Consider the following 26,659-nt stretch of genomic DNA (forward strand, 5'->3'; position numbering starts at 1 on the left):
TAAGGGTAATTCAGTAAAATCATACAAGCTCACCCAACGGCCACTGAAATCCAAAACGCCCGCAAAAAGCAAAGCTGACCTACATGGCCCAACTTATTATCCCCATCGTCGCTATCTGCAGCTGTTGCCACTGCCTTCCGCCTCATCATAAATTTTTTCTTACATTATTATTATTATTATTTTCTTAATTTATTCCTCCTTTTTAAAATAAATTTATTTCAAAATATATATATATATATATATATATATTTCTCTTTCTGCTTTCTTTCTTTCACTTTGTTACTGATGATATATAAATATAAAAAACAAACCCCAGGTGAGCCTTGAGTTGTACTTTTTTTAAAGAAATTTTAATTATTATATAAAAAACTGAAGATTCCGCAGCTTAATTGTTAAAAAAAAAAAAGAGATCTTGTTTTCTTAATTGTGCTTTGAGGTAGACAGGAGATTGATCCCACAAGAAATAAATAAATAAATTAATAATTAAAAAAACGCTCCCATCCTCATAAAAACAAACCCTTCAAAGAATTCACCATCTTCTTTTCTGATATTACTTTTAATTTTTGGAGCTGCTATAGCTGCTAGCTGTAATTGCTGTAAGTCTTCTATATGCTATGCTAGCTGCAGACGACTCATCACCCGTGCTCGGAATCCCCTCCACCGGGGACGTTGCCGCCCCTGCCGCCGCGCCAATTGGAGCTCAGGAAGTTGGTGGTGATGTTGGCTCAAACTCTGGCGGCGAAGACGATAAAGGCGACCGCAATTTCGGCGGAAACCGGTGGCCAAGACAAGAAACTTTGGCTCTTTTGAAGATACGCTCCGATATGGATCAAGTGTTTCGTGATTCCAGTCTCAAAGGTCCATTATGGGAAGAAGTTTCAAGGTCAGATTATTTATTTTTAATATATCCTCACTTTTAATTTGCAGCTGAATTTGTTTCGTTGAGTTATATGATCTAGGTTTCTTTTTTTTTTTTTCAAAGTTTCCTAATTTCTTTTTTAATTTGATGAGTTTGTAAATTTTTTACGTGTGGAAATGGTAAGAAACTTTGTTGAATAGCTGAATTTTCAATGGGATAAAAACAGAAATAGAGCTGTGATTGAACTGTAATTGTTATCAGGAAATTAGCAGAGCTTGGGTATAATCGAAGTGCCAAGAAATGCAAAGAGAAGTTCGAAAATGTCTACAAGTATCACAAGAGAACCAAAGATGGCCGAACGGGTAAACCAGAGGGCAAACATTACAAATTCTTCGATCAATTAGAAGCTTTTGATCATCATCATCATCATCATCATCAGCATCACTCTCAGTCGTTTACTCCACCATCTTCATTATCAAAACCTCAAACGGAAACTCCATTTCAAACTGTAATTACTTCTCCTCCTGCTCCAACCGTAATGGCTTGGACTAATTCAACAAACCCTATTGCCCAAAACACCACTCAACATGTTGCAGCAAATAACCCTACACCAATTTCGTCAACGCCTCCATCACATAGTTTTCCCAATATTTCATCTAATCTTTTCTCGAGCTCGACCTCGTCGTCGACGGCGTCGGACGAGGAGTATTTGGAAGTGGTGGGGAGGAGTAATAAAAACAATAAGAGGAAGCGGAAGTGGAAGGCCTTTTTTAAGAGGTTAACGAAAGAGGTGATCAAGAAGCAGGAGGAGCTGCAGGTTAAGTTCTTGGAGACAATCGAGAAATGCGAACATGAAAGATTGGTTCGTGAAGAAGCTTGGAGAATTCAAGAAATGACACGAATTAATCGGGAGCATGAAATTCTAATTCAAGAAAGAAGCACGGCGGCAGCTAAAGACGCCGCCGTCGTTGCATTCTTGCAGAAGATCTCTGGACTACCCCCTCAGATAAACTTGATCCAATCACGAGAAAATAATCCACCGCATCCGCCTGCTGGGCCGCCACTAGAAGTAGCGGTTAGGCCACAACAACCACCACAAGTTCTACTGCCACCGGCGCCTACAACAACTACGATTAATTTCGATACTACTACTCCGAAACCGCATAATGGCAATAGCGGTGGTGTTATATCAATATCGAGCTCGTCCAGATGGCCGAAAGCTGAAGTTCAAGCTTTGATAAAATTCCGAACTGATTTCGATAACAAGTATCAAGAGAACGGACCGAAAGGGCCTCTGTGGGAGGAGATCTCGGTGGCAATGCGAAGCGTGGGGTACAATCGGAGCGCGAAGCGGTGTAAAGAGAAGTGGGAGAACATAAATAAGTATTTCAAGAAAGTGAAGGTGAGCAACAAGAAGAGGTCGGAGGATTCGAAGACATGCCCGTATTTCAACCAGTTGGACGCTTTGTACAAAGAAAAGATGATGAAACCGGTGAATAACCCGATGGTGCCATTGTTGGTTCAGCCGGAGCAACAATGGCCGTTGATGCAAGAAGATGAAGATCACCATCACAATGCAGATCAGATGCAAGAAGATGAAGAAGGCGAAGATGTGGACACCGAAGACGACGAATACGAAGGTGGAGACGGCGGTGGCGGTGGCGGTGGAGATGGTGGTGGCGGTTACGAGATAGTAGCCAAAAAAGCAGCTTCTCCAATGGGAAATGGTGAGTGAATTGAAGAGACAAGACAAAAACTTAGTCAAGAATCGATCAAAATTTTTACATTACGGTAAAAAGGTCAAAAGTAATTTAATTAATTAATTAATTACAATTTATGACAACAAAATTAAATTTCAGCATGCATGAACTGGAGTGGAGATCATACACGTGGTGGGTTTGTAGTTAAATAAATAAAATTTCATAGTAGTGGGATTTTTTATTTATTTTATACGGTCGATTAATTATTATTCTCATGAATGCAATAAATTTTAAAAAAAAAAACCAAATGTTTGTACGTGCGATTGAATGGAAATGCGAGAAATGGTTTGTAGTGTTTGTTTTTGAGTATATGAAGAATATTTTTTAATTTTAAATCCCAAGGGGGGAAAAAAAAAAAAGGTGAAAACCAGAGTGTCAGACTTTTATTTTTATTTTAATAATAAAATGAAGAATAAAGGAACTACCGAAAAAGAATCTTCCAAGTTATATATTGGATAACAATGTGTCACTTGTGTTGACTTCCCACAAGCCACTTAACTTTTTTATTACCATTTTCTTCTTCTTCATCCTTCATCACAAAAGATTTAATTTACTTACTCTCTCTTCATTTGATTCCAAATTTTCCTTCTCTAGGTCTCTGCATCTGCATTTCCAAAGATTTTCTATCATTTTTTCTACAAATTTAGTCGTCTTTAAGATATGGCAATTCAACATATGAAATCAGTTCTTTAGTCTACCCCTTTTTAAATAGATTAAGAATTTTCTAATGAAAACAAAGATAAAGATCGTTCATTTGTTTCCTTCTTTATATATTTTTTAAACCTTTACTTATTTAATGATCCTTAAAAGTTTTAAAGAGAGAGAAAGAAGAGAAAATTTTTTTTGGTAAGGATGAGACATGAATTTCTAATCATTTATGTATCAGGAATGAGATAAGGATGTACATAAGAATTAAGGTATTTGACTCTATTTGACCAATTGTCATCTCTATTTTTACCCATACTCCGAATTCGTTTGCCTGCATACATGTTTGAAAGGGAGAAGTGTAACATAATTCATAATTATTTGAGTATATATGAATGGCATTAGGAAGCATGGTCCATATATCCCACTTAGAGTTGAAATGAAGGAGTGCGGAGGTGGCATGATTAATTTTGCCAAATTTGACGGGGGCTGGCAAAGGCATGGAGCATACCCAATAAAGAATAAAAAAAGGCCCACAAATTGAGTGGTGATAACTAAATGAACAACGATAGATCATAGATGGATAGACAGATATTTTTTTATTATATTTTATATAATCTTGCATTGTTTTTGGATCAAGTAAAAAGATAGCTTTAGCTCTCCTGTTGCTATCAGTATACATACATACATAAGTCTGCTCAAAAACAAGATTCTATCTTCTTCCTCAGTAGGGTTTTTCCATGGATAAGATAAGCTCTTAATTCTCCTTTACTAAATGACAAACTTTTATGTCATACCAATTTCCCCGCTTTCAACCATTATTCTCCACTCATTTCACTGCACCCAGTAGATCAAACAACACGGAATTCTATCATGTCAACTTTGAAAAAACTTTCAAATATATATTGGAAAAAATCTGTAGTGCAGAAGCTTTAAATTTTTGAATATGCAGATCAAAGATCCAACTGGTGCCCATGTATATATATAACTGAGAAAATATAAAATATTGCAAAGTTTTTCAGTTTATATTACATATAGATGAGATCAAATGCTGATTTTTTTTTTTCGAAAAAATTTTAAAACCAGTTAATTAAAAATTCAATTTAGTTAATTAATATTTTTAATTCAATTTAAAATCAATTAATCTTTTAAACGATTCGGTTTTAATTTATGAATTTTTTTTTTCAAAACAAAAATTATCAAACTGATTCAATTAATTAACTGTTTTGAAATGGGTTCACATAATAATTTTAAAAATCAAGTAAGTCAACTTAAAATTTGGCTGTATATGGCGTGAATTAATTCAACTCACCTAAATCTTAAACAATTATATTTAAATTGAATTATGCAAGAGGGTTACCCCATTAATTAATAAAAAATAAATAAACAAAGCTTGTTCATACACAATTATATTTATACATTTGTCCTACCCTGGAGCCTCTAATAGTGATTATTTTTTGTAATATCGAAGGTTGCTGAAAAAGATTGCAATAACGTATAAGAAATGAAGTTGAATTATATATAATATGATTTATAAAAAAAGTTGATATTGGACATGGGGTAGGGCCAACCCCTTCCATTTTGTGTAATTATTTAATTTATTAATACAACTTTTACTGGTAAATTAATTCTTAATTAATTGTTAGTTCAAAGGTGATGGATTCAAAATTTTCTGATTATTTATATGACTTCAATATCAATGCAGAAGAAGCCGGCTCTTAATGTTGTTTCAAGTTTAGACACTAGGCAAATTTCCCTTACATTCAATGCCGGCCAACAATATTATGCAAACTCATTTTTTAAAATACAAATAGATATACACATGATATGTTATTATATAATTGGACGTTACTTTATCATTAATTTAAAATCATTTAATCACATAATAACATATTATATATATACTTTTTTTGAATATTTAAAAGTTGATACATATAATTTTATTATTTATATTATAAACATGGTCAATAAGGTCATAAAAAATACTTGTCAATATTAATCTAATAGTTAAATAAGTAATTTATTTTAATAAATTATTCTTTTAAAGTCGAGTTTATAAAAGGTTTCTCAATTATAAAAACACATTTGTGTATATATATGTTGGTAAAAATGCGGTAGATGATTATTTTTATTGCAAAGAGATATAATAAAAATTGCATTAAAATTAAAATATTGAGGCACAACTCTTTTGAAAGAGAATCGAGCCCTCCACAATTAGTAAAACTTGTAAACCCATGTAGTTTTACAGCAACTTAACTGTGGAGGGCTTTGACATGTCCTCTCTTTAAAGAGAATAACTTTGACATGTCCCCTTCAAGATACAACACCTTTATCTAGTTGGAATTTTCTTAAAAAAATAAAAAAAAAAGTATGTAAGATTGATAATAGATGTGTGTACTAAATGAATATAGGAAATATTTATATTCAACTCTTCACAGACTCTTCATCTTTTTATATTCACAACTCATATTTTAACTCGATTAAAAACACTATAACCAGCTCAAGTTTAATGGCTTAACTCCTATCATATTTCCTCTTTTCAACTTTCCTTTTTCATCTTCCAACTCTATCACTTTATGTAACATAAAAAATTAATGCAAGTTACAGCATTTCCCGTCTCTTTTTTTTTAAAATGATGATGAAAGAATGCAAATGAGAGAGCATAAGAGAGAAAAACTAGTTAAAGATGGACTGTTATGCTTAATGAAAGTAGGTTCTACAATGAACTCTCCTTAGTGAAACAATAATCTTCACTTCAGAACCAAAGTATGTGTAACACCCACTTCAAGAAGTTCTACTTTTCGGAGAGAAGTGCTAATTTAACAATTGTTTACCTATGTATGCTTACATTTAAAATACAAGATACAACAATGAACATTCAAAATACCATAAATAATCTCATTTAATTAATAATCTTCAACAATGAACAATGTCAAAAGATGTTGTGAAATCCATAAAACCAAAGTGTGTGTAATACAACAAATACATAAATACATATATAACATCTTCGTTACATAACTCATAATCAACTAACATAAGTCATTGTCATGCATCCATGCCCGTTTATTTGTTGCTACGCAACTGTTATAATCACCTCTCACCTGTAAATTAAAAAAGGAAATTAGTGAGTAGAAATCACTTGATAAATAGGAGTCTCTGATCTTATAAGCGTTTTTCTAGTTTTTTTTTTCTCTCTTGTAATTTAGGTCACAAATAAGGATAGAAACATCATATCTTTTCAAAAATCATTTGCTGAGTATGGTTATTATTCCTTTTTATTGAAATTTCATTTTTTTTTATTGAGATATATTAAATTCTTCTTCCCAATGCTATTATTTGGCTTCAAATATGTATTTTAGGAATTACTGGGCATGTTATTAGAAGTGACAAGGTCTACCTTAATGGAGTTCCCATTTAATTCTTGTGCAACCATTGCATCCTGTCCTCTTGTCTCCTCTTCTCGAATGCATGAGATCAAATACTCCAAGGTAATATGTTTTTGTTTATGATGGAGTATTTTTGGAATTCACTACAAGAAAGAGGTAGCTTGTCACTGATACCCAACATGTCAATTAGAATCAGATCAAATCAGAATTAAACCAAATGGGAAAATATATTTTATTTAACACTCCCCTATAATTATAGTGAGAGCTCACAGAGCTATAATTAAAAACAAAAGTTGATGAGTCAACGACATTATGATAGTAGCAAGAGATAACATCATTGTTGAAAAATCAATAAGAGAGTTCTCAAAAATAGAGATAGCGTCGGTGGCAACAATGTAGAAGGAATCATCAATACAAGAGGGAAAACCATTGACAAGAGAGATACAAGAACCAAGACATAATTGTAGTAAGAGAGATGAGAGTAGATGTTTAATTGTGTGAGGGACGAGAGTAAGTGTTCAATCGTATAAGAGGGTGGCCAAAGACACGACACAATAGAGAAGGAGGTTGTTACCGATGAGGAAAACACAAGTAAGTACATGATTTTGGAAGAAGTCACAAAAGAATTGGGAGAGAAGCCCAACAACAATGATAGTGAGAGAAAGGTTGAACGCATTCATCATGAGGCCAAGGAGATTTCCATAGAGGAAAAGGTTGTCAAAAAGATAAAGCATGATGCCTAAGTGAGTCACCAAAAGGAGAGGGTACCAAAATGACGGCAGAGCAATCGTGGGGGAAACTGTTGGCTGCTCAAAGTGTAGTAGGGTAAAAGACAAGCTTCTAAAAGTATGGGGGCGATTGATATGAGAACAAGATGAAACTCTAGAACAAGCGTTAAAAACTCACTTTTTAAAACTAAGAAGAAGGGGGAAAAAAACCTATGCAAAAGTCAAAGGTCAATTTTAAAACTAAGGAATATAGAGGGATTTTGTCACTTTGATATCATGTAAAATTGTGAATTGAGTTATGAACTCAATCAGTATTATTAAAGAAATATTGTATAACATATAATATTATAATATAATCTAAAATAGAATTATAATCTTATAAAATAAAAAAATTAATATACAATAAATCAAAATTATATCAAATCATAATCAAAATTATATCGAATAAAACTCAAATTGAAAATTAAATCAATCAAAATCATGTTCAATCAAAATTAATCTGAATAGGAAAATATATTTTTTTAACAATATATATAGAGAGAGAGAGAGAGAGTACTTTTACTTTTCACACACTCCACCTTCTATATTCAAAACTCATAATAACTAATACTTTAACTTGGTTAAAATCATCATCACTATTTCCATTTTAATGACTTACTCCACATATTTCATCTTTCCAACCTTCCATCTTTCATCTTCCAAACTTTCCATAACATCAAAAGAAAAAAAAAATTCAAGTTACAATAATTTATAATATGAAACTCTAAGATTTGTGATATCAATTGGTAGGTAATTAACCCACTTAATGTCTCACAGACAAAAGCCAAAAGGAAACCACCATCTCCATTACCATCCGAGCCACTTTTCTCTAGCAACAGCACCATGCTCATAATTTTTTCACATGCTGACCATTAACTCAAGATAAGAGAAGAACTGGCCATGGAGGTCGAAAGAGAACTCGAACAAGAGATCATGGGAGGCATTTTATCGTTTTGATTCGCAGGTTAACTGACCTTGAAACCAATATATATATATAGAGAGAGAGAGAGAGCTTCAAATTTGTGTAATCACAGGATTCAGAAGCGTTAAATATTAGAAAAATACTCCGTTTGGAACCTTTTTATTAACTTAAAAAAAAAAATACAAAATCAGTTTATTTTATTATTTATCATCCGTCTAATTTCTTTAAAATTGAAATTTTTCTTTACTTTTTAGCATTCAAAGATTCCCCTTCTACATCAAACTTATTAGACAAGACTAAGTGGAGTTCTCGACCAAATAAAGGCAGGCTCCATAATACTTGTTCCCCCATTTTCAGTGCCTATGTAAAGCTATCATCTTACTTCATATTTAATTATGCTCATGGTAGTCAAATTCTACACTGTATTGTTTATCAAAAATTAATTTTTTCGTTTTGTATATCGTATTATAGGATACGTCTATTTAAGAATAAAATATTAATAAAATAACAAAAAATTTTAATTAACATGTCATTATTTTAGAAAATATCACAAATAACCTTCACGATTTAAAATTTTTCATATTCACTTCTACTACATTTTTATTTTCTCTAAAAATGTGTATTGATCTATATCAGTAATATATATCGTATTATAAAATGCGCATTCTATCGTACAATATTTTCACTGTTTCATATTAATTCGATATATCTTATGATACATATTGTAAAATACATATTGTATATTATAGGATACTAATAATCATATTTATACTTGTAATCAATCTTTGTTCTTATTCCATTGAAGCTCAAAAAACAAAAAAATAGTAAACTAACCCTAATATTAAAAAACTGGCAACACACAGATAGTAGCTTTGAATGACCTGAAATTTTCTTATATAGTAGTGGTTCCAAATGAAAGCGAGGCAAGGCTAAATTCTCATCCATGAATTTCTCTTTTAATATGGAAAAACGGAGAGGGTAAGTTGATGAAAAGAAAAGTGCGATATAATTGATATTAGGGTTGAATAATACAATAAAACTATATATACCTACTTCAATTATGTAAATGAATATATATTTAAAATGTATTATTAAATAATTTAATAATTTTAATTAAAAATAAAATAATATTTAATTATATGATAATACATTATATATGTATTCGTTTACGTAACTTTATCCGAAATAATATTATATAAATGTTTGTGAATGTGAACATGAATATGATGGGAGCAAGAGAGGTTTAATTGTCTTATACTGTAACCGGGTGACAGAATATATATGTGATCTTATCTTTCCACAAGATTCTCACCAATCAATTTGTGGGGGCATATTTTCAATTTAATGGACTATATTTGCCGTATTTTGTTGGCAACAATAATTTTAGGCTCTTTCTGCAAGTCAATGTTGTTATAGCATAAAATTAATTTTCATTTTTTTTTTCTTTTTAACTTTTGGATGGATCGAATGTTTTAAATAACGTGATATAGGACAAGTGTCGTAGAGATTGTGATATCATTTATAAAAATATTTAAAGTTGATATCATATATCAAACGTAAAATTAAATAAGGGTTTGAAAATTAAATTGTTCAACTTTTTTTAATAAATGTTTATGGAATTATCTTAAATAAAAAATTTGAATTTCTGGGTGAATAAAGCTATTAATTAATTCTAATAAATCTTTGAAGAATATAATCAGAATATAGATGTTCAACAATGAATATGACTATATTTCAAAACCTATATAAGTGATAGAAATAAAGGGGCTTTCAACATTCTCATGCAATATTTATCTGTTTCAAATAGTTTTAAAATGAAAAAGGACAATTAAATGACTCTTAAAATACATGGAAAAGGTTAGTTTATAAAAAAAAAAAATTTTATTTTCTTAATTAAAAATTATAAAATAATCAAATTAATCTATATATTAAGAGCAACACTATAAATACACATTTATATTATACAATTTAAGATTACAGATTATGTGTCATTATATGATTAGGTATTATTTTATCTTTAATTCAAAATTATTTGATCATATAATGACACATTATCTATATACCTAAATTATATATAAAAAATAATATATATAATTTTGTTGATAAATTAATCTCAATGAATATTTAATTAATTAATTAATTAAATAGCTATGAATATATAGGTCCTTCAATCAAGAAATTGAAAGATTCCTCGTGGACCCTTTAGATTTTGAAGGTCCACGAGTACATGTGATGCAGGTTTATTGTTGGCTGGCAATTTTCAATTTTATAAAATATCCATTATTTAACCCATTTTAACTCCATTTTCATTTTTTTTTATTAATTGCCACCTCAATTTTTAGTTAATTATTGAATTATTGTACTTTCATTTCCAATTTATTAATCTCTATAATTTTAATGATAAATTAAGGTACCACTAATCCAAACAATTTATTGGGTCGGTGATATATAGTTTTCAATAAAATTATATTTACATATTTTATATATATATATATATTTTACATAATTTTAATAAAAAATATATATGTTGTTATGTGAATTAGGGATGATAATTTAGACCCGACTTTAGGGATCCCGATTCTAACGGGAAAGGGGACAAGAATGAGAATGAAAAAAATCTTCACAATCAGGAACGGGCCAGGGATGGGGATACATGTGTCCCCTCCCCGCCCCGATCCTTCCCCTCCCCGCCCCTTTATAATAATATATTTATTTAAAATACTAATATATTTTTTATAGTTTTAAATTATTTATGTTTTTCAAATTTATTTAAGTTTTTGTTGTGCATATTAAAGGAGTTAATATATTATATTTATGATATTTGAAATAGTAGATTAATTTTAATTTTACTTAATTTTGTTATTTAATATATTTATATTGTATTTACAAGGTAAAAAAAATATATTTTTTTTGCGGGTACAAGGATGGGATTTTTCTTTTCGGGGAGGGGACGGGGAATTATTTTCATCCCCATAGCGGGGACGGGTCGAGGACGAGGATTGATATCCCCTACAGGGACGGGGATGGGGATTGAGATCCCCTCCCCGCCCCTCCCAGTTGCCATCCCTAATGTGAATAGATAATATTAAATTATAAATAAAGTAACACCTAATCATATTATGATATATTATCTATGTATTCAAATTATATATTAAAACTATATACACATCGTATTGTTTTATAGTTCTTTCAAATAATTGAATGTTATTTTTTGAATTGATTTTTAGTTAATTTACATATCAAAATATACACTTGTGGTGAATAGTCTTTAAGACTTAGAATATCCTTTTTAACTAAGGGAGATATTAATAAGTAAAATAATAAAATTATATGTACATATTTTTTATATACATTTAGATACACAGATGATGTCTCATTACGTATATAGATTATTTTAAATTAAAGATAAAATAACACAAATCACATAATGATATATAATTTATGTACATAAATCATGTACTAAAATTATATACATGTAGTAGCACTCTAAGTAAAATAATACCTTATACATTGATAGATGAGTTTTAATGAGTTGATGTATTATCATATAATTAAATCATTTTGAATAAAAATAATTAGATTATCGAATCACATGATTACAGATCAATCTTTAATACTTATCCATTAATATTATATATCAAATTTTTTTTATTATTTTATTAATATAAATTGATATATCAACCTATAATTGAATAATTTAATTATTTATTTTATAACTAATTTATAATAATAAAATAATAAGAGAAAGTTTGTATGCAATTATTATTGAGTATTGGTTAATTAATTAATAACTAATTAAAAGATGAAATCATTTATCACCACCATAAACTAACTAATAAAATAAACAAAAAAATATGAAAAAAAAATACAAGAAAAACACTAGCCCCATCTTTATTTGTTCAATGAAACCCTCAATCTCTCGTTCTTTCTCTCAACTTATTTATTTAGCCAAAAAATTAAATAAATTACAAAAAAAAAAAAAACATATAATTCCCACTGACTTTATGTTACAGCCCCATGTGCATGCCCCCTCACTATAATTAAATCCGAATTTCCCGGCGCCCCGCAACCCTACCCGAAGTTACCACAGGGATTACCTTTCGGTTGCATCGACCGCCGCAACTTGTTTGTTTGGCACAATTTCGAAGCCACTTCCATCATCTTCTTCATCGTCATCCCCCATATCTTTCTCGTCTTCTTCTCCAATTTGATCGCTCTCGATGTCGTCCATGGCGGAGTCTTGATGTCGAAGTTGATCAGGCTGAGGCGGCCATTGCTGCTCGGGTGTTACCATTAATGGCACTGAGTTTTCGGGCTTCATTTGATTGGAAGAGCTATCAAATTTGTTCTTTTCTTTATATAAAGCGTCAAGTTGCTCGAAATATGGGCAAGTTTTGCAGTCCTCGGGCCTTTTCTTGTTGCTTTCTCTCACTTTCTTGAAGTACTTGTTTATATTCTCCCATTTCTCTTTGCATCTTTTGGCATTGCGATTGTAACCTAGCTTTCTCATCCCTGCTGAGATTTCTTCCCATAATGGCCCTTTAGGTCCATTTTCTTGATACCTAGAGTCAAGATTAGTCCTTAGATTAATCAATGCTAGAACCTCAACTTTTGGCCATCTTGAAGAGCTTGTTGCCATTGAATTTTGGTCCCCATTTGACCCATTTGACATCTCTAAATTTAATACCTGTCGTGTCTGTGATTGTGGTCCTGGTTGTGCCTGCGGCTGAGGTGCTGGAGGCAATGATACTGGCTGTAGCGGAACCGGTGCCGGTGCTGGTGCTAGTACTGCTACAGGCTGCGTTGCCGCCGGTGGTGGCTGAGATATTTGTATTACTGGAGGAACATTTATATTTTGTACTTGCCCAGTAAGGGGGTTTTGCTGATCGGATAATTTTTGCAAGAAAGCCATTACAGCTGCATCTTTAGCTGCAGCAATGGATCTTTCTTGAACTAAAATTTCTCGCTCTCTATTAATTCTTGTCATTTCTTGCATTCGCCAAGCTTCTTCTCTAATTATTCTTTCATGCTCACGTTTCTCTATTGTTTCCAAGAATTTCTTCTGCAACTCTTCCTGCTTGTCCACAACTTCCTTCATCAACCTCTCAAAGAAGTCCCTCCATTTTCTTTTTCTTTTCCTTCTGGCTCCCAATTCCAGGTCCGAAGAAGTCGACGACGACGATGTCGAATTCGACGGTAGATCAGTGGAAATATTCTGAAAAGAAGGATAATTCAGAGGGTTTGTTACTTGTACCGAAGGTAAATTTGTAGAAGGAATTGCCAGGCTTGCTGTTGTTGATGGAACAGTAGAAGTAACAGTGATGTTATGAGCCACCGGCATTGATGCTGATAATGCTGCGGCCACCACCGGCGTTGGCTGAGTCTTGGGCGGTTGTGGTTGTGAAGGTGTCACTGAAGGAGCTTGATGATGTTCAAAAGCCTCTAATTGATCAAAAAATCTGTAAGTTTTACCATGAGATTTACTGGTTCGGCCATCCTTGGTTCTCCTGTGATACTTGAAAACATTCTCAAATTTCTCCTTGCATTTCTTGGCACTTCGATTATAACCAAGCTCCGCTAGCTTCCTGGTAATTGTAAACAACAGTATAGAAATTTAATTCAACAATGAAAACAAATAATTTACACATAAAATAAAGAAAGTACAGTAATAATTAATCAAGAGAAAGAAAACTTCAGATACCACTTTAAGAAGTTAAAGACAACAAGGATGATTGTAAATTCAGACAAATAATTGATTAATTGATGAACACACAGTTAACTATAATAATATCGGGAAATTTTATTATAGCCCAAGTTGAAAGAATCTATGCTCCATCTTTAACTTTTACTTCAGCTGTGAATTTTTACTAGATGAACATGAAACAATTCACCTTACAATTTCCGATGAAATGTTGGAAAAGCCAATGCCAGAAAATGAAGCAAACCCAGATTCACATGTCTCAAATCTAAATTCTCACACTGAATTTCTTCCAGAAGATGATAATTTTGTAAAAGGAGATGAGAGAAAAAAGGGGAAAAAAAAAGTATGAATAATTACAATCACTCCCAAGAAAACCTTAAAAACAAATCTGAAGAAGGAAAAGAAAACACTTCCCGAGAAAATTTTCGCAGATCTCAACCCAAAGATGAACTCAAATCAAAGAAACAGAAAATCGCGTTTGAATTCACATATTAAAAACAAAAAAATAAAAATAAATAAATCACCTGGAAACTTCTTCCCACAGTGGACCTTTAACACTTGCATCTCGAAAGGCGACGTCCATGTCTGACCTTATTTTAAGGAGTGCAACAGTCTCTTGTCTTGGCCACCGGTTTCCTCCGAAACTTCGATCACTTTCTTCAAGAAGCTGATTAACTCTACTCTTATCTTCTTCGCCTGAATTTGAGCCAACGATATTATCAGCAGCTCCAGCTTCATCGTCTCTCGTGGCTGTGGTGGCAACATCGCCGGATACTGACGGTTCCCCCAGCATAGCATACGAGTCGTCGTCTAAGCTCAGCTTCTTGTAGCTATAGCTGTAGCAATTACAGCTCCAAAATAAACGAAACGAAAAGCTTAAAAAAATTAGATGAAAAACAATAACAGAAAGAGAAGGTGAATTCTCTTCAAAAAAAGATTTTAATTTATGTATATGAACTGAAGATTGTATTGTATTGTATTGTTACAGTGAATTTATTTATTTATTTATTTTGAGAGAGTGGAAGAGGAAGAGGATCTCCTTGTCAATCTCAAGAAGCTGCTTCTGCTTTTTTTTGTTTTTTTAAATATTTTTTTTTATTTCCTTTTAGCTGCGGAATCATCTCTCTTTTTTTAATATTTATTTTATACTTTATTTTCTATAAAAACGCTCCAGAATTTTTTTTTTTACATTTTTAATTAAAAAATTGTAATATTTAATGTATAATATATATAAATATAAAATGGTTAAAATGGTGACGAAAATCTTATAAAAAGAAGATGAACATGGGATGTAGCGGTGTTCAAAATTGGTTAGTGGAATTGATTTATTAATTTTTGAATTAAATTGAATTTTTAATTTAAAAAAATTATAAATCAAAATCAAACTGATATAAAAATTAATTGATTTTAAATCGAACTAAAAATATTTAATTAACTTAATTTAATTTTTTGTTAATTGATTTTAAACGAATTTTAAAAAATTATTCTATTTTATTATATTTTTTAATTCTTTCAAATATGTTTAATTTTTTAAATTAGTTTAATTCGATTAATCAATTTTAAAAAATAAATTAATTAGTAATTAAACTAAAAAATCAATTTTTTTAAATTGTTCCCCAAACCAAATTTTTAAATAATTTATTTTTTTATTTGATTTTTTAATTCAAAAACTGGTCATAATTTTGAGCAATAGGGATGGAATAAAAGTGGCACAGAAAGATATATATAAAAAATATTAAAATAATAAATTCATAAAGAAAATAATAAAGGAATTTTATGAACAGCTGCACAAAGAGACGATGGTAATAATTAGTTGGTTTTTGTCTGTCCAGCTAAATTTAGTTAAATGCCGGCCCATGTAGGTCAGCTTTTCTTACTTTTTATTCATACATATATTTTTTATTTTTAATATTACTCTTTCTTTTTATTTATTTATTTATTTTTTGGCGTGAATATTTGGCCAATCAGCTTTGCTTTTTGTGAGGGCTGTTTTGGGATTTCAGTGGAGACTATTTGATTTACTTTTTTACCCCTAACATGGTTCACCATTGACCTTTCATCTTTTAAGCTAATTTTTCCATTTTTTATTACTTCACCAGATTAGTGATTATGTGGTTGTTTATTTTGTTTTTTTGTTTATCTTAATCACTTTTCCACTTATAAATTTACAAAAATACCCTTTATAATTCATAAAAAGCAAAATTATTCTACAATGATTCTAAACCGTAAAATTTCAAATTAACTTAATTTTTTTACACTTTGTAAAAGTAAAACCATTCATATTAAAATTTGGGTTTCATTACAAAAAGGTAAAATCTCGGACCTAATTTTTTTATAATAAAATTTAAAAAAGATTTTTCATTTATCTCAAATGGGTTTTACAAGTACAAGTGAGTTTCAAATTATATGATTATATAAAATTTAAAAAAAATTATAAAATTTCTGAAAAATAAGATTTTAAAGAATGAGGGGATAAAATTCAAAATAATTGGTTGAGACTGTAGTACAGGAGGAGTGGCGTAAGGGACCAACACTTTGATCACGACAAATGCATAATATAGTTTGACAAATACAAAAGATAATTATTTGGGATTTCATAATTGAAGAAAAGAAAATTCTGTCTCCATAATAAAAAACTTATCTTTTTTATTTATTTATTTATTAAAAAAAGGGGACACATTTGAAAGTGGGTTCCACTGTTGAAATTGAATTAAACCAGTTAGATGTAGGTCATATTATTAGGCCACCCCATTTATGAATTCTACTTAATAGTGCTCATTTTCAGTTACTTCTCAACCTACCTTATTAAATAACACCCCCCTCCCTTTTAATGGCCATGATTATCCACAATCAATCTCCCATCATTCCTGTATTATTTCTCTATTTTTTGGGACCACTTTCTTTACCTTTCTATCACTATGATTATTATTAAACCATAGTTTAAGTGTAAGTACTTTTTTTTTCCAATAATATCATGTTACATATATATATATATATATATCATCCTTAATTTTCCTTTTTTTTTTAAATGATGTTGAGGGGTAATTTGAAACTTTTAAAAATATCTCTTGAAATTTATAATATAAATTAAATTTTTAAAAAAATAATAAATTATTTTATAAATTCACATCTTAAATTATGTGGGTTTTTTATCAATAAATGAGTTGAAAAAATAAGTCGTACCCAGAAGACCTTTGCAAGAACGAATGAAAACTAAAAAATTAAAAATAAAAAAAATAGAAAGATATTTACAATATGACCCAGAAATTGATTAGCTCAATTATTTGAAAAACAAAAACGGTGGGGTCCGACCAATCAATAAGGCAATAAATGTAGAAATAATCAGAAAGAATAGTATTTGATTCCCATCTGATCTCTCTCATATTTAATTATATACGAATAAAATTATGAGGAGGAGACATAAAGGGCAATTTGGTGATAAAAAGATGTAGGGGTAATTTAGTAAATATAGAGACGTGCAAGAGAAGAGATGGTAATGTTTTAAGTTAGGTAAACATCAAAGAGAAATGGGACACCGTTTAATTTCTGTTTACGCAAGTCTTCTCCATTAGAAAAAAACTCAACTTCTGTTTACGCTACTACATTTTTTTTTTTTCTTTATAACTGGGGAATTAAGCCTGAACTGATTGGATTTATAAATTTTAAGGTATACTTCATAATCGGAGAATCCAGATCGAATTAATTAGATAAGGACTCTTGACTTTTTCTTTGAAAATTTTAATACTCTCTTAATTTTGTTAACTTCTGAAATCCTTTATACGGTATAATTACGTATTTCAATTCAGTATGTTATTTTGATTCAAATGTTTCCTTCCCCAATTAAAACTTCATCAGTATAAACAATTTTATAAATTAATTAAACGTATGGATTTGGGTTGTAATAAGAATTGTATACGGTGGTGGCTTCGCTGTCACAAGGCTGGATTGGAATAGATGCCCTGCTCAACTTCCCAGCAACTGTAGGTAGATGCTTTCCTCCCACTTTATACACCAGCAATATTATGTATATAAAATTTTAAATATATAAATAATATATTATTATGTAATAAAATATTATTTTTAATTTAAATAAAGCATCCCCACTACTATTTACATCTACAACAACCGGAAATATCTCTCTCTCTCTCTCTCTCTTTTATAATAATGGGTCCGACCGAAATTTATGTTTCAATATCATTACAGTAAATATTTAATACTATAACTTTTTTTCTCAGTGATTTTATATAGTTAATGCTAACGATATACTCTTTAATACAGGTGGTCACATTAAGGTACAGATAAAATAATTTGTAATATTCAATTTTATTTTATTATACAATCCTGATGAATCGGATTAAATTTTCTGTCTAATTTCTATGATTAACTGTAAACATAAACCTGCAATAATTAGTTTGTAACGGGTGATGTTATGATTGAATAATTTTAAATTAAAAATAAAATAATATTTAATTATATAATAATATATTATTATATATATTATTTGTATATATAATTCTATTAATTTTTAATATTTGTTGCTAAACTAATTAATAAAATTATATACATTCATTTTAAATATATAAATGAATATATATTTATATGTATTATTATATAATTAGATAATTTTTAAGTAAAGATAAATAACACTCAATCATATAGTGACACAAATAAATATGTATCCATATATGTGTTTGAAATAAGTACATATAGTAAACTGTTTTATATGATTATGAGTCCAATTAATCTCTTAGGGGCCTTTAGTTTAAGATAATAAAATATTACTGCGATAATCTACCTTTATTATTAATATTACCTTGTTCGGTTTATCAAACAATAAAAAATTTGATAGATAATATAAAAGTCAATCAAATTACCACTTCTACTTTAGATATTTCAAGATTAGCAAAGTAATTTTGATTTTGTTACAATTTTATCGTTACATATTAATTTTTTTAGGATAAAATTATTTTTTAATTAATATAACAAGTAATATAATATTTTAGAATAATTAAATATAAAGATATTTAAAATAAATAATATCTTTGTATTTATTTATTACATTTGACAAAATATGATAATTATTTAAATCTATTAATTTTTATCTAATATATTAATAATTTATACTTAATAATTTTTAAATAATCCATCTTTGTGTAATTTTTATTTTTAATAACAAAAAATTATTTAAATCAAACACTCAAAAACATAATAGAGAGTGACATTAAACTTGTCGTGTTAGAGGGAAAGAGTTGACATATATAATTTGAATGCTAAGACTTTTGGACTTGCTAGACGCTCTTGTTTAACAAATTAATTATCAGCAAAAGTTTGAAGCTAAGACCCGACCAATAGGAATCAATCAATATCATTAAATATCTAAAAATTAAATAATATTATATGTATTTAATTTTTTATATATAATTTATATATGAAAATAATGTATTATTATGTAATTAATTATTATTTTATAATTAATTTAAAATTATTTAATTATATGATAATATATTATTTATATATATAAATTATATTTTAAAAATATATATATATGATTTTATTGTTAAATTAAAATCCCCAAAAAATATATATATAGTTAAGTAAGAAGGCATGAATCATCTGAAAGCCATAATAAATTAATATGAAGAGAGAGGAGAAATGGAAATTGCGAATGAGTGGGTGAGAGAGATGAGAAGAGGACTTACGCAAGTAAAATATGAAAAGTTGACTACAAAATGTGAAAGCGCAGCAGCTATAATTTCTCCCCTCACAGCCGCAACAACTTATTTATAATTATTTATATTAAATTAAAAGATGAAAGGATAATTTATATTTTTGTTGCCAAAAACGTGTTAAAACACATAGTGAGATCCATGTTTCGTCATGCTTTGAAAATTAATGAAGCAATCAAAATGCATAAACTTTCAACACCCGATAATATTCATACTAGACAATTTTAGTATGTATTTAGGATTTTTGAATATTTTCAAGTTTAATAGAGAGAAAATTTCTCAATAAAAATATTAAAAAAAAATAAAAGGTATCTTTATAATTAGGAAATATAATATATGTGTCTCTACTCTGTCTCATCTTATCTCATCCTTGTGTCTATCTCTGTCATTTTATATTAATATATTTACTTAAAATATTAACATATTTTTATATTATTTATATTTTTTAAATTTATTTATATTTTTGTTATATATATTTAAATAGTTAATATTTGATATTTATATCATTTGAAATAGTGAATTAGTTTTAATTTTAGTTAATTTTGTTATTTAATATATTTATTTTGTATTTAAAATGTATGAGGGAGAGATTTTTCTTCACAGAGAAAGAACAAAGAATCTTTGTCATCTTCATAATCGAGACAAGAATTGATATCTCTTGCGGCCATTGGCATTGAAATCTCTTCTCTGTTGCCATTCCTATGGCAAATGAGCAGTCGGACCAAGTATTAGGTGGGTCAAAATATGCATGAATTAATAAGTGGATCAGACAAATAAAGAATATATAAATAAGGAATAACATATATACGAATAAATCATACAAATTTATGTGTACAAAATAAAGTAATAGTATCTTATTTAGTGATTTTAAAATAAAAGAAAAAATAAACAATCATATTATTTAATTATATACTATCATTTTAATATATATAAATAAATTAATTATATACATAATTTTAGAAAGAGTTGCGATACCCCTGTAATTTTAAATATTTTTTAAGGAAAAAATACTATTTTCCAGCCAAATTTTAGTCCAATCTCAAACTCACACTCATGAGAGATGAAAAACTCAAACTCCCACCCATAGTCAAACTTTTATTAATTTTTTCTTTTAAAGGGAGGGGTAAAATAGTTATTTTTACTGTTTATATTAAAAGTTATAAAGTTTATTACTTTTCCCTCTCCCAAGTTTTAGAAACTAACATTTCATCTTTACCTAAAATTTTTAAACTTTGAAAAGTAACATTTTCACCCCTAAACTGAAGGTTTTCATATTTTTCAAAACTCAACCGCCCCTCATAACTTTCCAAAATAGCAGTTTCGCCCCCACTTTTCAACTTCATCTTTTGGCGTCGTCTCCGGCTTCGTCTCTGGCATCCTCCTTCTCGTGGTGTGATGATGGTGGTGCGACGAAGAGATCTCTCTTCGTCACACAACCCAGATGACGAAAGGCGATACTTGGTGGCTCGTCGCATTGTCCAGACGTGACGACGAAGAACGATGAAGCGTCGTCCAGATTTAGACGACAAAGGTTCATCCTTCATCATCCTTTGTAGCCAGAGAAGGAAGATCGGTGGAAAACGTCGGTCGTCAATAGTGGCCAGAGAAGGAAACAAACCTTAAGGGTGAAATTTAAACTTTTCAAATTTTAAAGATGGGTTAAAGTGTTAGTTTTTAAAACCTAGAAAAGAAAAATGATAAAAATTTTAAAGTTTTAAAGTTTAGAGGTAAAATGATAATTTACCTCTGTCTCTAACTAAAAATTTAGACGATAGTTTAGTCATAAGTGAAAGTTTGAATTTTTTATTTTTTATAAGTATGACTTTAAGATTGAGCTAAAATGTATACTAGGAATAGTCGTTTTTTCATTTTTTAATTATTTAATTTTCAATTCCTCAACCGAGTGCAAGAAATTAAAAAAAAAATCCGTTCATCTGCTTTTCCTAGCCAGCACGAGGACCAAATCAATGCTCACCAGATCTATCTGACAAACAAAAACGGTAATATTCTTTTTTATTCTTATTATTTCTCTTCAAAATATTGTCCCTTTTTTCCAAAGCTTTAATGGGGATTTTGTAGATTTTTTTTCTCTTTTATATCCCAGGCCTTGCTTCATCGGAAGAAAGACGCTTTTTCAGTTCAAGTCTGACTCCGATATATGGTAGGTTTTTTTATCGTGTTTGGACTCTTTATTCATGAAAAGATTTATGCTTTTTTAGGAGTGGCCACAACCTTATATGGACATGGCATAGTGAACGTGTCAATTCAGACTTGTCTGGCGGAACAAATAAACCTCCCCTAGACTCATCCTTCACATCCAATCATAAATCAAGTGGTGCAATTTGAGTTTTTAAAACCATAATTTCTTCTGTAGTTCCTCCCATATATATTATCACGTAATTATATTGATTACCTTCAAGTGGCTAAGCCTAAAACTATGGAAGCTCAAAAAAAAAAAATTGATGGAAGGGGATACTTAGGGGCGTTTGATTGGAGGTTTTTAAGATTATCTTGATAATCTATCTTTTATTTTCTTGTTTGATTTATCAGTAATAAAATATTATAGTAATCTTCTATTATCAATGCTGACGTGACAAGTAATATAGGTGATAATCTGATTACCATCTTCACTTTAGGTATTTAAAGATTGCTAAGATAATCTTGAGTTTATTATAATTATATTATTATTTATTAATTTTTTGAGATAAAAATAAATTTATTTTTAATTAATATGACAAATAATATAAAAAATATTTAAAAATAATTACATTCAAGGGCATTTAAGTAAAATAATTGACTAGTAATATTTTATTACCTTTAACCAAACACAATAATTATTTATACCTATCAAATTTTATCAAACATAGTAATCATTTATATCTAGTAATTTTTGAAGTAATCTATCTTTAAGGTAATCTTTCTATTTTGATAATAAAAAATTATCCAAACCAAACGCCCCTTTAGGATTATTATTTTTTCCAAATACCTTTGACTAACTTGCTTGTCTTCCGATTATATTAACAAGATTCCTTAATTTTACTTAAACCATTACATATATACCTTTGGTACAATTTATGATTATTAGATTATACTTATATGAATAATTGAGTGGTTGATTATCAATTCTTACATGTTTGATATATCTTATGTTTATTAGATTATAAATATCATAATCTAATTGTGATTATGATATATCTTATTGTTTATGTTTATACATAAACAATATAAATAATTTTGTATATAAATAATGATATATCACCATATATTAGATACAATAAAATTATGTATACACATATTTGATACAGAATTTGAATATACAAATGATATGACTCATGTAATTGAATAGTTTTAAATTAAAGATAAAATAATTCTGAATCATATGATAACACATCATAAGTATATTCAAATTATGTATCAAAATTGTATATATATAATATTACTGGGATAGAATAAAATTATCTAATCATATTATAACATATCATTATTTAAATTAAAATATCTAATATATCTAATATTTAAGCTTTTGGATTAAAATGGAAAAAAAATTATTAAATCCAATAATTCAATAATTAAAAAAAAGTTCATCGTACACTCTTTTTGATTATTACTTAAATAATCGATAAATATTATAATAATTATTAATAAATTTGTTTACATAAATTGTCTTAAATATATCATAATTCATTATTTAATTTAATTATCCAATATTTTGAACCAAACAAACTATACTAGATGGGCATAAAGCAATCAATATTTTCACACCAGCACAATTATTGCATTTAGAAAGAATTTTCAACATTTTTTCATTAAATATTGACACCAAAAATTTAAGATGAGACTATGTCAAAACCTTTGAATAAATTGTACTATGGAAATTCTTACGTCAATTTTCAAAGCATAGAAATATAATTAAAACTTCTAGAAAATTATAATAGGGTGGACAGAATTTACCGAACCCATCACTTTCGCCCCCTTTTTTTTTTTTATTAATCCTAAATCCAACCAACTTGAAATTATCTTTGAATACGTATGAAATTGCTTTTATGTTTTGCAGAATCTTTTGCTTGAAACTTATCTACCTAGTTAGAAGTAATATTTTATATTATTTTATATTTCTAAGTATTTTGTTTTAAATGAATTTTGGTCTTCCTTTTTTGTTTTTTTGACTAAGCTAAATTTTGGTCTTTTACAACCTCAGGATTACCGTAATTTTGGTTATATTATACCGTAGAGGAAAATGGGTAGGGTTAATATGAAAAAGAGAACTTTATCTCATAGCAAAAATGTTATAAAAGAATAGAATCTATGATAGGAACAAGCGCTCCTCATGATGAATAGTTATCATTGGCCAAAACTACATGCTTAGACAGAACGTCTAAAGAATTTAAGGCGTTTGAGTTTTTATGAGGAACTTTTTTTCGTAGTCATGTGTGCAAGACTCGATCCCATAAGTATTTAATAGCTTTTACAAACATATATATATATATATATATATATATATATATATATATATATATATTCTCAGGAACAATTCATATGTTTTCTTAAGATTTGTTGCAATGAGGCACTCGTGAGATTCTTCATGCATATGACTATAGTAGGCACACTTGCAATATGGTGTTATGATTACCAATCCACTAATGTTTGTGTGTGTGGAAAGAGTGACTACAATAACATGATTTATTCATATGATCAAGGTGTTGAATTACTACCTCAACCTAGTCTGATCACATAACAATTACAATTTTCAAAAATGTTTTTATGAAATGCTTTCACAAGTTTTAATGTTTTACAACATGCATTGTTTCTCATATCATTGTAGTTAATGATAACAAGTTTATGAAATAGGAGGTCTAAAACAATATGATAACAGAAAGGTTAAGAAAGCGAAACAAAAAGAAAGTGTTTAGTAGTCACCTACTTTTTGAGTGTTAAATAGTTTTTCCTTTCCTTTCATGTTTTGCAAAGAGTAGATAAGTAATAGTTGCGAAGGATCATGTTTAGCTAAGAATATGCATGAGAGGACTATCATGTCGTGTTATGTTTTATTATTATTTTTGCATGGTACTATTGGACTAGTTAAGAGATGATCTTTTTATAAAACAATTTTTTTACATTACTACTATTTATGAGTAAAGATGAAGCAGATTTTGGATGTTAAGGAATTTATTTTTATTTCATATTTCCACGTATGTGTGATTAGATTATGAGCATGCCTAAGTTAAGTCCAAGTAGTGACATCTTTCTCTAAATACATATTCACCTTAGAGGGTAACCATCTAGAAAAGGGTGTTACACTTCCACTCCAAGTAGTCACGAGAACTTTCTTCTTTCACTTCTTGTCCTTCTTCCTTTTTTTTAATTTGTGGACATTATTGTTTGGTGTGACCAGACTTCTTACATTTACAACAATAATATCTGACTTTCCCTTAACTTCATCATCATCCCTCACTCTATACTTTTAAAAATTATTTCCTTTACTTTTATTAATATGTGAGAGAAATTTTGTGAACTTCCTTGCTAGAAGGCTCACATTCTCTTTCTTCAAGAGAATGTTTATCTTCCTCCTCTTTATTAACCATCCTAAGAGCTATATCTTTTTCTTTCTTTTTCTCTATTGCTATTACTTTCATATTCCAACATGCAATTAATGATCTCAAAATTTTCTTAACAAGTTTGATGGTTTCAAACATTTTGGTGATATTCCCACCAGCCTTCATTTCAAACAATTCATATTCTCTAAAAAGTATTTCAATTTTTTACTCCTTCATTTGACTTGTTCCTCTATGAATTGTTTGAAGGATTTCCACCATTTCTTTTATCGATTCACATGTTGACACTTTGTTAAACTTTGTAAAATCCAAATCACAAAATAAAATTTTAATTTATATAGCATTTAAGATTTTTTTTTTCCATCATCAAAGGTATATTCATCTTCACTCTCAAGTAAATTTTTTCTAAGGTCACTAGATACAAAATCTCTTTTCTGTATAATTTTTCACAAATTATAATTCATAGACCTAGTATATAGTCTCATTCTAATTTTCCATTATGTGTAATTAACACTACAAAACAGTGGTGGCCTAGTCATGCATTATCCTTCACTAAGTAGAAATATTAATGTGCTAGCCATATATTGATTGTTTTTAACCCAAACAAATTGCTTGATTTTCAATCCTAGGGTCAAATTCTTATATCAATTGTAAAAGTAACATGACTAAGTTACTCCTAGAGACAGTGAATACGAGTTATAAAAATATTGTGGAATTAAAACTTAATCAATGTAAATCAATTTTAATAACTATACAAACAATATAAGTAATAAAAAAACAATAAATTAAAGGAAGAAGGGAAAAAACTGCTTAATCAATTTATCGTAATTTAAAGTTTTCATCACAAGTTTTTTACGTTCACTTCTTAAAAGAAACCTCTTCAAAGTTCCATTATCATGTATCAAATTGATACACTAGTGATGTTGGGATTTTACCTTAGCTTCTTCAAGATTTAGTTATAATTTTGTCAAGATTTCACTCTCACAATTGTTTATTAGGGTTTTTGTCTAATATAATAGTTATACGAGATTTCATCTAAGTGTGATTTGAGTACAAGTTTGTCTACATTAATGTGCTTCTAATTAGCTTGATGACACAATTTGGTTGCATAAACTCTCAAAAGATTCAATGAAAAATATAAGCTTCTAAAATAACTTTTCTTTGATTGTCTTCTCTTATTTGAGCTCTCACATTGAATATGTTCCATATGCTTTCTTTTATACCTGAATTATCATTGAATGAAGCAAGCTAGTCGTTGGTATGAAAATAGAATCATTGCATCTGAAAAATATATATGAATTTACAATGCAATCCTATGGAACAAACATTCAATACGAAGGA

The 26,659-nt window shown here is 29.0% G+C and overlaps 2 protein-coding genes across 2 annotated transcripts; one reads left to right on the top strand and one right to left on the bottom strand.

The window, feature by feature from the left end:
* The first annotated feature begins 433 nt into the window (after nt 1-433).
* Nucleotides 434-2,954, top strand: LOC123228677 (trihelix transcription factor DF1-like). Its single transcript, XM_044654138.1, has 2 exons — nt 434-883; nt 1,121-2,954. Exons 1-2 carry the CDS (start codon nt 615-617, stop codon nt 2,592-2,594), a joined length of 1,743 nt encoding a protein of 580 aa, XP_044510073.1. The 5' UTR covers nt 434-614; the 3' UTR covers nt 2,595-2,954.
* Nucleotides 2,955-12,205: 9,251 nt separating this feature from the next.
* LOC123230018 (trihelix transcription factor DF1-like) lies at nt 12,206-15,112 on the bottom strand. Its single transcript, XM_044656110.1, has 2 exons — nt 14,565-15,112; nt 12,206-13,924 (listed from the first exon to the last, which is right to left on the bottom strand). The coding sequence occupies exons 1-2, from the start codon at nt 14,831-14,833 to the stop codon at nt 12,433-12,435; spliced, it is 1,761 nt and encodes a 586-aa protein (XP_044512045.1). The 5' UTR covers nt 14,834-15,112; the 3' UTR covers nt 12,206-12,432.
* Between the last annotated feature and the right edge of the window lie 11,547 nt (nt 15,113-26,659).

This window comes from Mangifera indica, chromosome 11 (genome assembly GCF_011075055.1).
Source record: "Mangifera indica cultivar Alphonso chromosome 11, CATAS_Mindica_2.1, whole genome shotgun sequence".
NCBI classification, from domain to species: Eukaryota; Viridiplantae; Streptophyta; class Magnoliopsida; order Sapindales; family Anacardiaceae; genus Mangifera; species Mangifera indica.